The sequence below is a fragment of the Pavona decussata genome, unplaced genomic scaffold (genome assembly GCF_977016875.1).
Source record: "Pavona decussata unplaced genomic scaffold, jaPavDecu1.1 SCAFFOLD_47, whole genome shotgun sequence".
NCBI classification, from domain to species: domain Eukaryota; kingdom Metazoa; phylum Cnidaria; class Anthozoa; order Scleractinia; family Agariciidae; genus Pavona; species Pavona decussata.
Genome location: NW_028145469.1, coordinates 1,182,389 through 1,197,500, shown reverse-complemented (window position 1 = coordinate 1,197,500; position 15,112 = coordinate 1,182,389). Strand labels below are relative to the sequence as shown.

General features: G+C 39.9%; 3 protein-coding genes across 3 annotated transcripts in view; all 3 read left to right on the top strand.

Annotated features, from left to right (window-relative positions):
- The window catches only part of LOC146482173 (uncharacterized), a 2,095-nt gene extending 1,162 nt beyond the window's left edge, over positions 1–933 (top strand). The window contains exon 1 of the mRNA XM_085107359.1: positions 1–933. This exon is cut by the window's left edge and continues 1,162 nt beyond it. Within this exon, the coding sequence (XP_084963485.1) occupies positions 1–770 (770 nt within the window). The 3' untranslated portion in view covers positions 771–933.
- LOC146482171 (uncharacterized) overlaps positions 1–10,523 on the top strand; it is a 17,306-nt gene extending 6,783 nt beyond the window's left edge. The window contains exons 2-3 of the mRNA XM_085107453.1: positions 8,982–9,101; positions 9,769–10,523. Of these exons, the coding sequence (XP_084963579.1) occupies positions 8,982–9,101; positions 9,769–9,911 (263 nt within the window). The 3' untranslated portion in view covers positions 9,912–10,523. The remainder of the gene's footprint in view (positions 1–8,981; positions 9,102–9,768) is intronic.
- On the top strand, positions 3,457–6,526 carry LOC146482172 (uncharacterized). Its single transcript, XM_085107358.1, has 3 exons — positions 3,457–3,577; positions 3,683–3,846; positions 5,747–6,526. Exons 1-3 carry the CDS (start codon positions 3,520–3,522, stop codon positions 6,524–6,526), a joined length of 1,002 nt encoding a protein of 333 aa, XP_084963484.1. The 5' UTR covers positions 3,457–3,519.
- Positions 10,524–15,112: the final 4,589 nt, after the last annotated feature.

The window sequence follows — 15,112 nt, the reverse complement described above, 5'->3', positions numbered from 1 at the left end:
AGCCAGGGCCTATTTACTTGAAGACCCCACGGAAATGCGCCATATTTGGTGTTTGTTGCGAAGCTATACCTAGACAGGTGAACTTTCTCATCGACGAGAATGTGATAACTGGAAAAGGTGCTAATAGTACGATTTCGTATGTACACTACTTCTTCCAGCGCCATGGACTGGGTGAGACAGAAGTGCAACTTCATGCAGACAACTGTGGTGCTCAAAATAAGAATTCCGCTTTTCTTTGGTACTACATGTGGCGTGTTATGACCGGCCTTCACGAGGTAATATACTACAACTTTTTGATACCAGGACACACCAAGTTTTCCCCAGACTGGTGTTTTGGACTTCTAAAACAAAAAACAAGGCGCACCTTCATTTCATCTCTGTTTGACATCGCCAAAGCTGTCGAAGAATCTGCAACTGTGAACGTAGCCGAACTGGTTGGCCTTCATAATGGAACAGTGTTAATTCCAACATATGACTGGATGACCTTCCTCGGACATTACTTTAAAAAGCTACCACAGATTAAATCTTACTATCATTTTCGCTTCCACAAGGACTATCCAGGCACGGTGTTTTGTAAGCAGTATTGGTACTCAGAAGAGAAGGCTGTAAACCTCCTTCGAAATGGAAGAGCACCAGAAGCAGGCGAACTCCCACCCACAATTTCACCGAGTGGTATCAGTCGAGAACGTGCAGAATATTTGTTCAAGGAAATCCGTGAATTTTGCCGAGACGGGACAGAGAACTTAGTCGCACCACCAGTGCCACAATAAAAACTGAATTGAATTTTGTATTGTTATTAGTTGCTGTTATTACCTTTTTCAGAATAATGTTCTTCAAGTGTTATGATTCAAGAACTGAGAATTAAGTGTAATTGAGACCCTTTAGTTTCAGTGTTAGTTTGTATCAAAAATTAAATTTACTATGACTTCAAAGCTTAAAAGACTTGTTCGTGTGTATTTTTCTTTGGCGTGCGCGCTGCTGTTCAACACTTTTCTGCAAAACTAACCGAATTGTGAATGAGTTTTGTCTTTGTATGCGTAAGTCGTTTTGTTTGAGTGCCCGCGCGCGTGTAAAAAAAAAAATTCTTTCGCTGCTGCTCAACACTTTTCTGTGAAACTAATTGAATTGTGAATGAATTTTGTCTTTGTATGCGTAAGTCGTTTTGTTTGAGTGCGCGCGTGCAAATAAAAAATCCGTTCGCTGCTGTTCAACACTTTTCTGCAAAACTAACCGAATTGTGAATGAGATTTGTCTTTGTATGCGTAAATCCTTTTGTTTGAGTGCCCGCGCGCGTGTAAAAAAAAAAAAAATTCTTTCGCTGCTGCTCAACACTTTTCTGTGAAACTAATTGAATTGTGAATGAATTTTGTCTTTGTATGCGTAAGTCGTTTTGTTTGAGTGCGCGCGTGTAAATAAAAAATCCGTTCGCTGCTGTTCAACACTTTTCTGCAAAACTAACCGAATTGTGAATGAGATTTGTCTTTGTATGTGTAAGTCGTTTTTTTTGAGTGCGCACGTGTCAAAAAAAAATCTGTTGGCTGCTGCACAACACTTTTCTGCGAAACTAACCGAATTGTGAATGAGATTTGTCTTTGATGCGTAAGTCGTTTTGTTTGAGTGCCGGCGCGCGTGTAAAAAAAAAAAAAAATCCTTTCGCTGCTGCTCAACACTCTTCTGCGAAACTAACCGAATTGTGAATGAGTTTTGTCTTTGTATGCGTGAGTCGTTTTGTTTGAGTGCCGGCGCGCGTGTAAAAAAAAAAAAAAACCGTTGGCTGCTGCTCAACACTTTTCTGCGAAACTAACCGAATTGTGAATGAGTTTTATCTTTGTACGCGTAAGTCGTTTTGTTTGAGTGTGCGCGTGTAAAAAAAAAATCCGTCTGCTGCTGCACAACACTTTTCTGTGAAACTAACCGAATTGTGAATGAGTTTTGTCTTTGTATGCATAAGTCCTTTTGTTTGAGTGCCCGCGCGCGTGTAAAAAAAAAAATTCTTTCGCTGCTGCTCAACACTTTTCTGTGAAACTAATTGAATTGTGAATGAATTTTGTCTTTGTATGCGTAAGTCGTTTTGTTTGAGTGCGCGCGTGCAAGTAAAAAATCCGTTCGCTGCTGTTCAACACTTTTCTGCAAAACTAACCGAATTGTGAATGAGATTTGTCTTTGTATGCGTGAGTCGTTTTGTTTGAGTGCCCGCGCGCGTGTAAAAAAAAATTCTTTCGCTGCTGCTCAACACTTTTCTGCAAAACTAACCGAATTGTGAATGAGATTTGTCTTTGTATGCGTAAGTCGTTTTGTTCGAGTGCGCGCGTGTAAAAAAAAAAAAATCCTTTCGCAGCTGCTCAACACTTTTCAGCGAAACTAACCGAATTGTGAATGAGTTTTATCTTTGCGGCGTAAGTTGTTTTGTTTGAGTGTGCGCGTGTAAAAAAAAAAAAAAGTCCGTTCACTACTGCTCAACACTTTTCTGCGAAACCAACCGAATTGTGAATGAGATTTGTCTTTGTATGCGTGAGTCGTTTTGTTTGAGTGCCGGCGCGCGTGTAAAAAAAAAAAAAAAAAATCCGTTTGCTGCTGCTCAACACTTTTCTGCGAAACTAACCGAATTGTGAATGAGATTTGTCTTTGTATGCGTAAGTTGTTTTGTTTGGGTGCCGGCGCGCGTGTAAAAAAAAAAAAAAAAAATCCGTTTGCTGCTGCTCAACACTTTTCTGCGAAACTAACCGAATTGTGAATGAGATTTGTCTTTGTATGCGTCAGTTGTTTTGTTTGGGTGCCGGCGCGCGTGTAAAAAAAAAAATTCTTTCGCTGCTGCTCAACACTTTTCTGTGAAACTAATTGAATTGTGAATGAATTTTGTCTTTGTATGCGTAAGTCGTTTTGTTTGAGTGCGCGCGTGTAAAAAAAAAAAAATCCGTTGGCTGCTGCTCAACACTTTTCTGCAAAACTAACCGAATTGTGAATGAGATTTGTCTTTGTATGCGTGAGTCGTTTTGTTCGAGTGCGCGCGTGTAAAAAAAAAAAATCCGTTCGCTGCTGCTCAACACTTTTCAGCGAAAAAGAAAAGGAACGAAACCGTTTAATTCTGTTTTATCAAGACAACTTACATCTTGTTACGCCACTTGCTTTACTGACACAAACCTCTTCTAAAACTAAAAGGGAAAGAAAAACAACAACAACATGAAAGCTTTGTAAAAGTTCTCACCTCGGTTAGAGTAATTGTTATAATTATATATGCAGCTTAAACACGCGTCTATTTCACACCTATTGTCATGAAAGGATTCAAAAGAATTAAGCGTATTATTGGGTAACGTGTATAAATAGGCGTCAATAAGATTATCCAGTTGTGCGTATTGCTTGAACACCATCAACATGGTCTTCCGCAGTCTTGTTAAAATTCCTAAACTATGCCTCGTTTACTTCAGTATCGATAAAACAACATGCATTGTTGAAACAAAAAAAATTAGAAGGAGAGATACTGGGGAGCCATTTTCCGACGTCGGTCCAGAAAGCAGAACCATGGTCACAGTCAGAACCAGTGGCAAACAACTGGACGCAATGGTTATTGCAGCAAATGGTAAGCTAACTCTCCATACTACGATTTTATTGTTTTAAGGTTTAAGTGAGTTATCTGCTATTAAAATAATTAATTGTAGAACTAACTGATATGATTTCTTTTCAGATAACGAGGAGAAGCTTAACCAGGAGGAGAACTCTTTTGTTGAAGACCCAGAAAACGCGGATCTATTCGAGGAAGTTGCCCACTCCAAAAAGAGGACCAGAGAAGAACCGACCTTGGAACCGAGCGCGAAGAGAAATAAAACACACGTGGACGAAGATGATGAGGTAAGTTGGTTTTTTTCAGACTGAAACCGAACAAAATGTGACAATACTGTACACAGCATGTCCTTTTTTCTGCCCATTATAGAGGTCAATTCATCGTTTTACTTATGACCCGACGAAACTTCTCGAACCAAATCGAACATTTCATTTATCGAGCTTAATCGAACGATCGGGTTCGATTGAGTTCAACAATCGAACACAATCCAACTCTCACAAAAAAATTGGAGTAATCGAACTTTGATTGAGTTTGATTAGGTTCGGTGGCCGAAGTTGGCACACATTCGATTAAAAATTATTAAAAATGATGACAGTAGGGGATCATAAATTGATGCTTCAGTAAAGCTACATCAATCTATTGTTCGTTTCACCTAATTCTTTGTTGTTCTTGCATGCTAAAAAAGACTTTACAGAATTCTTGTCTATTTCGACTGATGGTTTGCACAGTTCAATTAATTTCGATTGGGTTCGGAAATCCAACGCAATCGAACTCTCACACAATTTTTTGGGTTCGATTGCCGAACTAAATCTAACCCAATCATTCGATTAGGTTCGATTGAATTAGATTTTGATTACCGAACAGTTCGAGTAGTTTCGTCGGGTTACGATAGAAAATTTGGTGATTTTAGTAACATGGCTTCTAGACTGCAAGCAGGCCCTTTCTGGTCAGTCGAGATGGTGCGCTCACAGCGCAGCGAGACTGGAGCGAGGAGAAATAAACGAGAAGAGACTGGGGGAGAGAAGGAAAAGAAAGGCCCTTTCTTTTCCTTTCCCCTTTTTCACGCCTTTCCCCAAGCCCCCCTCCGCTCGTTTGCTCCAGTTTTTTCGCGCTCGGCTATTTTGCGCAACCTCTCGACTATCCAGAAAGGGACTGCTTGCAGTCTACATGGCTTCCTAACGCGTGCACTATGGATATGATTGCTCAATGAACCATCGAATTAACTTTCAAACATTGTAGTCTGTCCTTTCAAAATTACTACAGAACTTGTGTAATTTATGCGTAAAAAGTCATTTTGTGCGAGCAGTTTGATCCCCAGCACCCACAGGAAAGAAAGAAACATTTTTTCAAACCCCTAGCCTCCCATGCAGTTATTTTTAGGGGACTCGTATTAGGAGGTAATACGAGTCCACTAAAAACAACTGCGTGGGAGGCTATCAAAAGCCGCACTCGTAATTTTTCTTAGTAAAGTGCACGTGAGATGAGGCTATAAAAATTTATAAGAAGAGCGTACAGAAAGACAGCTAACCGTTATTGAATGTTACAGACTATGAAAGCTTACCTTTTAGTTAAGTACATCGTTTTGGCTTTCAACCACTATTCTACTATTCTGAAGTTAGCAACCTTGAGAAAAGTGATTGATCTGTAGATTTTTTTGCCCGTACATTCGCCCTCTCTATGGAGTTAGTCTTTCGTTTTAATTCACACCGCTTTTGCTCCAAAGCCTTTTCGCTACACTGCAGTTTAGTCGATTCGCTATTTTTTAAAATTGACATATACTCTAATATTTGAGCTCAATTTACTCCTGATACTAACAGTGTGTAACGCAGAAACAGCGAAGATAATTTTTCACCCGAACTCACTTTAAGAACGAGAAAAAAAATCACATTTTCTTACTTAACGGTGTAGCGACACGACCGTATAGCAAAACGACCGGATACCTTCACTCGGACCACCTGTGTTACGGTTTCTATGACTATTTACTGACATTAAATACGTGGGAAAGAGTAATTAGGTTAATAATATTACAGCCTCCTTCAGTGAAGGAAATTTGTTTTTGCGAGGAATAAATTTTTGACAGGCGGAGAAGTCGAATGTTTAGTGAATGTTTTTCCGATTAGGTTTCTACTAGCTTGGAATCTGGTAAATTCTAATGTACTAAGCTAAAAATTACTTATTATGCCACAGGTTAGGAGGTTGCACGCATTCTTAGCCGAACGGGATGCAAGGGAAGCACGCTTAAAACAGCAGCGATTGCCGAAAAAGAAAGACGCGAGCATCCAATGTGACACTGGGAAGACTCTTCAAAAACCACAGACATCAGATGCTGCAGTCCAAACAGACTTTGTAGACGTCATGGAAGACCTAAAGCAGCAAGTACGAAGTCTCGCTCAGATTGTCGCCCAGCTGACTGCCGTAAAAGACCAGAGGCAAGACGACATAAGAAAATCGCCTGGACCGCTATTGAGCGAGCTGTTGTCTGACCTACCCGACATGTGCCACGACAGCTATGATAACTCCGGCAACGCCTCGATAGAAAGTCCTCTTCCAGGTCTTTCAGCTCCATCACCTGTAGCATCCGCTATCAATTTACCATCGAGACCACCATTGAGAACCATACAGCTGAACAGTCCGCCAGCGAACCATTGTACCTTTGGACCCACAGATGAACAACGTCGAAAAGTGGAAGCGATCACCTTCATGGGCTCGCAGGTGTCTACAACCGCCTTGGCTTGTGTCGACGTTCTTTTTAGTGAAGATGAATTGGTAAACGGCAACACTGCAGGGACATTTGGCTACAAAAAACTAGACGAACACAAGTTAGCATTTCTTGAATCTGTTCTGCGGCGTAAGTTTGATTCTCCATCTTTTGCAGCGCAATGGGAGAATATTCGTGTAAAGATAAACTCTAAGTGTAGAGGGAAAAGAAGAACTGTTGTTAAGAGATTGAAAATCCAAGCAAGTTAGAAAAACTCGAAGAGTAACAAAGTTTACTGAAAAGTTGTATTACAATGTAGACATCGACTGAGCGTGTATTGTTTTTTTCTAAACATCAAATTCGTTCGAAAATTAAGGAAACCATTGATGTGAAGTATAGAAGTATTTAGCTGCTTATGGGTGTTCGCCGGATTATTTTGTAAGTTCTGATAGATTATTTAATTAAAGTGTGGCTTTGAAATATTCGACAGTTCATTATTGTTTATAACTCTAGTGATAAAAACTTTAGGGTTAACCTTGTACCCGTTAACGTGTTTTTTTTTTATTTTTGATTCACAATTGGCCCTCAAAAACGGATAAGAAAATGTCAATAAAATCCAGATTTAGTGCGCTAGGTGATTTCAGAAAAACTGTTTGAAAGAAGGTTTTCCAGTGATTCAATGTCAATGAAAGTAACTAGTCCATAAAATTGCTGCACGCTGTACATAAACTTAATTGGGGTCATGACAAGCGAACTGTTTTCGTTTTCAACGAATTTTACCAAAAAACTCGCTCACGTTTGGTACACTATAGGACAAGAGACTAAGCTTTGGGAAAGCGAGTGGAAATCAAACTAAACCCTCGAGATTGTTAAGGCGATGTTTTGATTTCGCTCGCGAAAGACCAGGCGGCCTCCCCCCCCCCACGAGCTAAGCCGCGTTAACACTGGGACCGAATATTCTCGCCTCGCGAAAATGGCGTCGCTGGTCGTGCTCTTCGCGGCCGCTCGTCGCTGGTTATTGAAAACAAAATAGAAAGGAATTGGTGTGAACCGAAGTTACCCTCGTACTAAGCCAGGAACACAATGCAAAGCTTGCTTTGAAAATTCGCAAATGTGTAGAGCGATGGATGTAATTATCGATAGCACAAAGTTTTCGGCTTTTTGCGAATAAGGAATGGCAAGTCGACAACATGCTTTGAAAAGGTATTTCTGATTTTAAGTCTGGTTTGTGAAACAGTCTTTCTTCAAAAAAATAGACTGGTCACGCTTTGCGTGCGTTTTCGCACGGCCAGCGTGCTGTGTTTTTTCGCACGCAGCCTTTTGTTGTTGAGATTAACACGCCTTTTTGTTCGATCGATCACGCTTCTTTGTTCGCTAGGTCACGCTTTTTATTGTTTTTAGCGTGTCCTGCGAAACAAAAGATTCAGTAATGAGGCAAGATTCTGAACACGCCTTAAGCGTGCTAAAATCAAATTCTTTTGTTTTAAAGTGGAAGCGTGTTGTGAGCGTGCTATCACCTTTGTCCCTGTTTTCCCGTGGAGGGTCACATTTTAGAAAAAAAAATTAATACACTTGAAGTCAATTTCATTGAGTGATTCTGTATCAATTAAAATGGCCGAACACAGTTTGCACACGCTTTACAGATTGTTAGTGATGCTATTAAGCGCGCGCTAGGGTTGTGGTAAGCAAATACTATCGATCCCTCGATTTTATACGAAATAGATCTCAAAGGTGAGTTTTGTTCTTAAAATAACTCAGTTTCTCGTCTGTGAACCCTTCTCCATTTATCGCCGAACAAAGAAAGTGAGTTCGCAATGAGCTAACCAAATAAATAGCCACGCATGCGCATTTGAGCAAAAATTGTGACTGGTTGTTTTAATGGAAATGAACTGTTTTCTAAGGAACCGCTTGTTAGAATTTCGTAAAATTTGACAAAACAGTAGTTTTCTAAAAGCGTAACTCGCCTACAAACCAAAAACAAATCTAATAGAGGGTTACTTCACAAAACATTAAAGTGCAAAACCAACATTTACAGGAGATCTCTCTGTTAAAATAACATGAAAGCAGCATCACTATGTCAGTATTTTGTGAGTTTTTCTGGATACAAAACATGGAAAAAAATCTAACGAGTGCATTTTCTAAAAATTAAGGAAAACCATCATTTGTGGACGGTTAATAGCTTGCTGCATTGCCATGGCAACGGCACCTTACTCAACAAGAAGTACCAAAATTTATTCCTTCTTAGTTAATCTTGCACCATGCTAATTTCGTGTTCTCAGAAGTACGTAGAAATACATCTGTATACTAGAAAACTGTGTTTGGCCACCTTAACTGTGCAGTACAGGTCAAGATAATAGAATAGGCTTACTGGTTCTCAGTTATGGGTGAATGCACTTAGTATTTACAATGGAGGTGAAAATTAAAACTAATTAATGGGGAAAATTTCAGAACTTTGACACCAACTGTTCAACAGTGAGAGAAAGCTTAAAATAGAAATGCTGTATCTTCCTAAGAATATATTCCATTATTCACCTAGGAATCGATTCAAGAAGGCACTGAATTTATTCCCCTTGATAAATATGAGAATACAAAAAGGAAAGAGGTTGCTACTTATTAGCATTTATGGTACATGCATTTCAATATTTACCACAACAATAACACTGGATACATCACTGGGATTATACACATCTGTAACAATTGCCTCCACATTTTTTCCTGTTTCAGGTAATGAGGACAACCAAAAAAAAACTGGTACCGCAGAAGGAAGCAGCCAACAAATGAAAAGGACCATTGAAGAGGATAGTGGAGAAAACGTTAGTGCAAATACAGTGGAAACCAGTTGTTGTAAGTGAGCTACCTAACCATATAATATCGTTAACGGAAGAAAAGGAAGAGGGGTACTTTAACCCTTTCCCGCCTGCGGGAAATGTGGAATTTTTCTAAATCACTAACTATGAACTGGAAGACCACATGTGATATACACCATATAAAGGGTATTTTCTGGAGTGTGCTATAAAGAACATCAATAGAGATGGAGGAAGTCATATATTAGAGTTAGAAAAGTCCAAAACGAAAGAAGAAAAACATTGAAAATTTCTCTATTCGTTGTTCATACTGGTTATCCCCCTAAACTATAGCATTGCTTAACGTACAAAGGAGGGGGGCATGATTTTATCCCTTCAATTTATAGATCTTTCAAAGATCTTTTGGTTGTACAAATTTCACACAAATTGACCAAATACTGAGCTCATAATTGCGTCTTGTGCCATATGGAACTCTTGGGTGGGAAAGGGTTAAATATGCAGGTCTGCAGAAAATCAGAAGATGTTAAAATAACAATAAAAATACAAGGACAGCAAGTGATCATCAAATGATACTTAAATTCCCACAGAAGGTATTAGATTATCTTTTTACTAAGTTAAACATGTCTGAAGCATAAATTATCACTCACAGAGAGTTTGAACGTGACAGTAGTTGAGTTATTGAAAACATTAAATTTTGTTCTTTCCAGTACAATCCTCCAGTGAACAGCCACAAGAGAACAAAGCCAAAGAAGATAATAGAAGAAATAAAGCAAGCACAACAAGGCACAAAAAAGTGATAAAAATAATTGCAACATATGCAGAAAGCAGTCAAGTCTCACAGGCTACATAAAGTGTGTAAAATGCCACCAGTGGCAACACTTGAAATGTGTGGGGTTTACTATGAATGCGGCAAAATTGCAGCAAAGAAGCTTCCGATGCTGTAACTGTAAGTAGGGTGAAGTGTACCGCTCGATAAAACAGTTAACACCCAAATTGCGTGTTCATTACTATTTTGCATGGTCAGGAGAATTTATCAATACAGCAGAACCCTGCTATTACTCAAAGTGCCTTGGGAAATGAAAAACATTTCAAGATATAAGGGACCCCAAGGAAGCTGATATTTAATGACTGAAAAATATTGTTCAACTGGGACATGGCTTCAAGTCAAAGTAAAATGGCAGTTATAGTGTACTAAGTTGGAGTTAGCAAGATTCTAATAGTATGTTAGTATGAGTACATAACAAAAAGCCCCCAAGTAAGTGCTTTCATTTAGTAACTACCTCAGTTAACAAACCACAGTTATGCCATCAGGTTAAACAGCTCCAAAATTATCAAAGGGAAAGACAAACCATTTGGACATAGCGTACTGATGATTTTTTAAATATCTCTTGACTCTTCAACTTTTAACAATACTACCAAATCCCAGTGACAATGAGATCACCTCGCAATATTTAAATGACAGTCCAAGCATAACATTTATTTTCATATTTTAAGGACCATTGCAATAATTAATTACAATTAATAAACAAGATGTATAAATAGAAAACATCATTTCTGATTTTCATTTCACTCGATTTTGATAAGGGTTCTAGTGAAATTCTAGCATGGTGAACAATCAAGCTAAAAAAGAAAGAGTGTCACATATAGACAGGCAAGTCCAGTAAGCCATGTGTTGAAGACCCTGATAATTAATGAGACCATTGTATTTATTTTCAAAGTGCCAAACCAAATCTTGCCATAGGAAAATACAGCGAACAAGACAGTGAACATTTCAAAATATATGCATATCAATAATACATTGATCTTTTTTCTTGTTATAGATCATTACTCCAAGTGTAGCTCCAAAACACCAAAAAAAGTGCGTCAAAAACTACTTACGGACATGTTTGGAGTTAAGCGTCAGTCTCAAGAGGACCAAGAGAAAGAAGAACCTGCTAAAAGGCCAAGGAGAGGGACAACGGACTCCGACCTTGATCTGTCTGACTGTGAAAAGTAACTAAAAGTTTCGTGACTTGTCATTGCATTTTCTAAAAATATCGAATAACACAAGTAGATTAAGGACTCACTGGACAGTTAAATGTTCCGTTTACATGTTGACGTCATTGCATTTCTTAAATATATCGAAAAAAAGATGAAGAACTTACTAGAAACAAAATTGCATTTGCTGTTCAATTCATTGTCAGATCGCTTTTTTTATTAATGCTGATCATTTAAAGCGAAATGATAGAAAACATTTAGTAATTCATGTTTAATGAAGGCAGTTTTGCCATCGAAAATTATCCATCATTTGCTGCGCCTCTCAAGACACAAACAAAGTGATACATTTATTATTTAATGTTTATTTGTTTGTCGCCCTGGTTTCGACATTTTGCTTTAAATGGGCAAAAAGAAATAAGGTCTGTATTGTTTTGGTCTAGGACGTATTACTCAAGTGGGGGTGAATTTAATTCCTACGGAGAAGACAACAACATGGGTGATGAACGGGAGGACTCTGACATGGAAGTTGATTCTGTTGGGGCATGTTCATGCAGTGACGTTAGCGAGTTGCAGTCGGATGATGACAGCGTTGACGCAGATGATCTTTTCACTGTATATGTTGGCGTTGAGGAGGCAGATCCAGTGTGTGTTAAGATCCAAGACCTCCTTCGTCGAGGAAAGTTGTCAAGGGAAAGGATTTTTTATAAATACCTTAATTTTAGAGATAATGTACAATCCCTTTTACGAATATGATCAAGAGGTTGTGGAATTCTTTAATACCATCACGTACCTGGGCGGCAAGTGCACTACGTGTTTCATCAGAGGACCAATGAACTTGGGAGATGGCCGAAACAGCCATGTTAGTCTAACAAACAAGAAAATGAATCTTCGAGGACCTTCCGAATCTGTCTGTGCGAAGCATCAGGCAGGATATATGCCGGAATCAGGAGTCATAACACCGTTATCTTTAGGTCATATGGAACTACTAAGGAACTCACAAGCTAAGTTGTTAATCGAAACACCTAAGCTTAACGTGATTCCTTGTGTCCTGGCCAATGATGGCACGGCTTTGAAACCAGCAATTGAGTTTGATTCCCGATTAAAGGAAAACATTGCTCTCAAAACACCTGTTGATATCCGCTACGCTAAAGAAAATCCATCGCCATCTCCGGACTATCTTAAGGCTAATATTGTCACAGAAGCAATCGTTTCATCTTTGACATCTCTTGATAACTTTTGTTCTCTCCCTGCAGCAGTTGATTACTGCACACAAAGTGGTAAAACTGGCCAAGCTATGGCAGACCTTTTCAGAGAACATATCAAAACCCTGCAAACTTGCGAATCATGCCAGCGACAAGCACCTCATAGACGTCATATAATCTCCTCTCACACAATGAACTGCAATAGCTTCTGCGAGGAGTGCTTTGTGTCCAAGAGTGTCTGCGATGCATGTAAAGTATCAGGACAGGTCAGTCATCTGCCCTCCTTGTGCTTCTGTGATGCTTATCGGAACAAAGGCGCTGTCTGTTTTCGTCGAGTAGTGGCAATAATTTGTAGTGACTGCGAAAGTGGCAACAAAAGTGCCTTTGAAACACTTCAAGAAAAACTAGAAGCAGACACCGAAGACCCCGAACTTGCATTACTGTCTATTCTACCAGATTGTTCGCATGTTGGTAAAAGGATAAAAGCCCCGTTTTCAAACTGGTGGCTAAGATGTAAAGGGGAACGCATCAACTTGGCTCTGGTACGAACTTTGAGGAATCGGTCAAATAAAGAAACAAAAAACACCTTCAGAAAGCTTATCCCCAAAAACGACCATGTCAAAAATAAAGATAGACAAGATCCTACGTCTGTCCTCACCCTGAGCAGCACCGAGTTGAGCTCTGAGTTGAAGAGCGTTGGCTACGTTTGTCACACCATCATCCCAGACTTAGACAAATATTCTGCTGACAATCAAGTCGGTATGTTTCCATTGCCAATTAGCGTTGCCATTCCGTCATACGGATGGATAGCCTTTTTATCCTATGATGTGAAAACCTCCTTGTCTACATTATACGAAGCTCGCCTTCATAGCCTGGTTGACAAGATCACAGCTATTGGCAAGAAACTTAAAGCAAGGGATATCCGCGGTGCTGATGGGATCATCTTCCTCACGTCTGAAGGTGGGCCTATTAAAGCAATTCCGTTTGCCGATTGGGCAATTAACATCTTGTCCAAGCCGAAGATGAAGAAAGATGATTTCATCAACCTTGCAAACCAATTCCAGGTGTCATCTACCGGGACTGTTGCACAGATAAAGGAGAGGCTGAACCTTTACTCTTCATCACTCAGGTCTAAATACAGACAGAACAATGTAAAGCTCGATGAGATCCATATCTGGGATTCCGAAAGACAACCATCCTTTGAAACCATGGTGTGCACGGATGCTGAGCTGATTTATGCTGCAAGGAAGGACGTGCAGGAAATTGTTTCTTTTCAAGTACAAAAGGACGGTATCAGCCTGAAAGGCGTAAACATGCAGGAGATCATCAAGTACGGGCATTCATGGCAAAAGATCTTTAGCATGTGTCTGTGTAAAGGAGAACTTTTTCTGTCGCATTGCGAAGGAATCAGCAAGGTTTCTTTACAAACAGCTGAATGTAATACGCTAGTTCAAGTGAATAATGAGCCATGCATGTTGACAAGGTTTGGTTCAGAAATCCTGTTTAGCAACCAGAAGCGGGCATCTGTGTGGAAGACCAAGACAAACGGAGAGGTAGGAGTTTTTGCTGGCTGCGAAAGAGAGGAAGGGAGTGTTGATGGTAAAGTAAACGATTGCCGATTTCAACAGCCTATGGGGCTTTGCACCGAGTCTGAAAGTGTCATTTACATCTGTGATGCTCAGACAAATTCTATCAAGATTTGCACTAAGATGGTCGTGTGCTGAATTTTTAAATTCCATTGGTCAACTTTATGACGCTTTTTCAATCCATTGCAAAGGTGCAACCTATTCTGTAATATCGGCCGATGAAGCGCTTTTGCTTGTCCACCAGTGCAAAGAGCTTCTAGACAGAAACACAACGAGATAAGAATGAGTACTGGCATAACAACCACACTTAATGGACCTCAGGGTCATGTTTCCGCGAAGACCGTTTCCTCGGCTGCTCTTGTTGAGTGGGGACTGCAAAGACTGTACACTAATTTACAACCATTCAATTACAGTGCAACAAATCTTCTTAGCTGTATGACACTGGACGTAGAAAATTGTCACTCCACTGTGCACATCACGCAGGCGAACATGTCCATGATGGAATACTGTAGATCCTTTGGACTTACCATGAAAGAGTCCGTCAAAAGGGTAACACACTGGGCAGCCTATTACCATACAAGCAGAAAGTCGTGGTACCCAAAAACCAGAGGAAGCCATTGCATTTTCAAAAGTTCCTTTGATAAAGCCACTTCCCGTCATCGACATGTCAAAACCAAATTGCGACATTATGCGAGATGGGCTTCGGCTTATGGAGCTGCAGTACGACAGCGAACAGTGCGCCAAGAGACGACGATGGCAAAGCATGGTACTCTACCCGAGTAGATCTATCAGCGACACTGCCCATTAATATCACCTTCGATGAAGCTAACCAAGATGAGGAACATGCACAGGAAAGTGAGGGACCTGGAAAGGACTCTCAAACTGAAGAACAAGCCATAGGCGAAAGCGGAAGTGAGGCTGAATATGATGAAAGCAGCGATGAGGACGAGGAAGGAGCCAGTGACGAAAGTGGAAACTACATTCAAGGAGAAATCGGGAGCTCCACAACGTTTCTGCTGGGCGCAAGGCCACGCTTTGGAAGAGCAATACGATTCAATAATCGCCTTATACAGTAAAATGTTTTTCGGCTTCTTCCTGTCTAAAAATGTCGAAATATAACTTTAATACAATATGGATCTTAATACTCTAGAGATCAAAGAAACTGAACGGCGAAGTTTATTGATGTGACAATACTTGTTACTAAGAGGACGCTTGACGCTCTGGAAATGTTGTTTTATCATTTTCGTGGCAGCTTTTCGGTTCAACTTCTCAGTCATGTTCATGGA

Coding starts and splice junctions, on each gene's coding strand:
- LOC146482172 (XM_085107358.1), top strand. CDS start 3,520: ATGGTCACAGTCAGAACCAGTGGCAAACAACTGGACGCAATGGTTATT. Junction 3,578..3,682: donor AATGGTTATTGCAGCAAATG/GTAAGCTAACTC, acceptor ATTTCTTTTCAG/ATAACGAGGAGAAGCTTAAC. Junction 3,847..5,746: donor ACGTGGACGAAGATGATGAG/GTAAGTTGGTTT, acceptor ATTATGCCACAG/GTTAGGAGGTTGCACGCATT.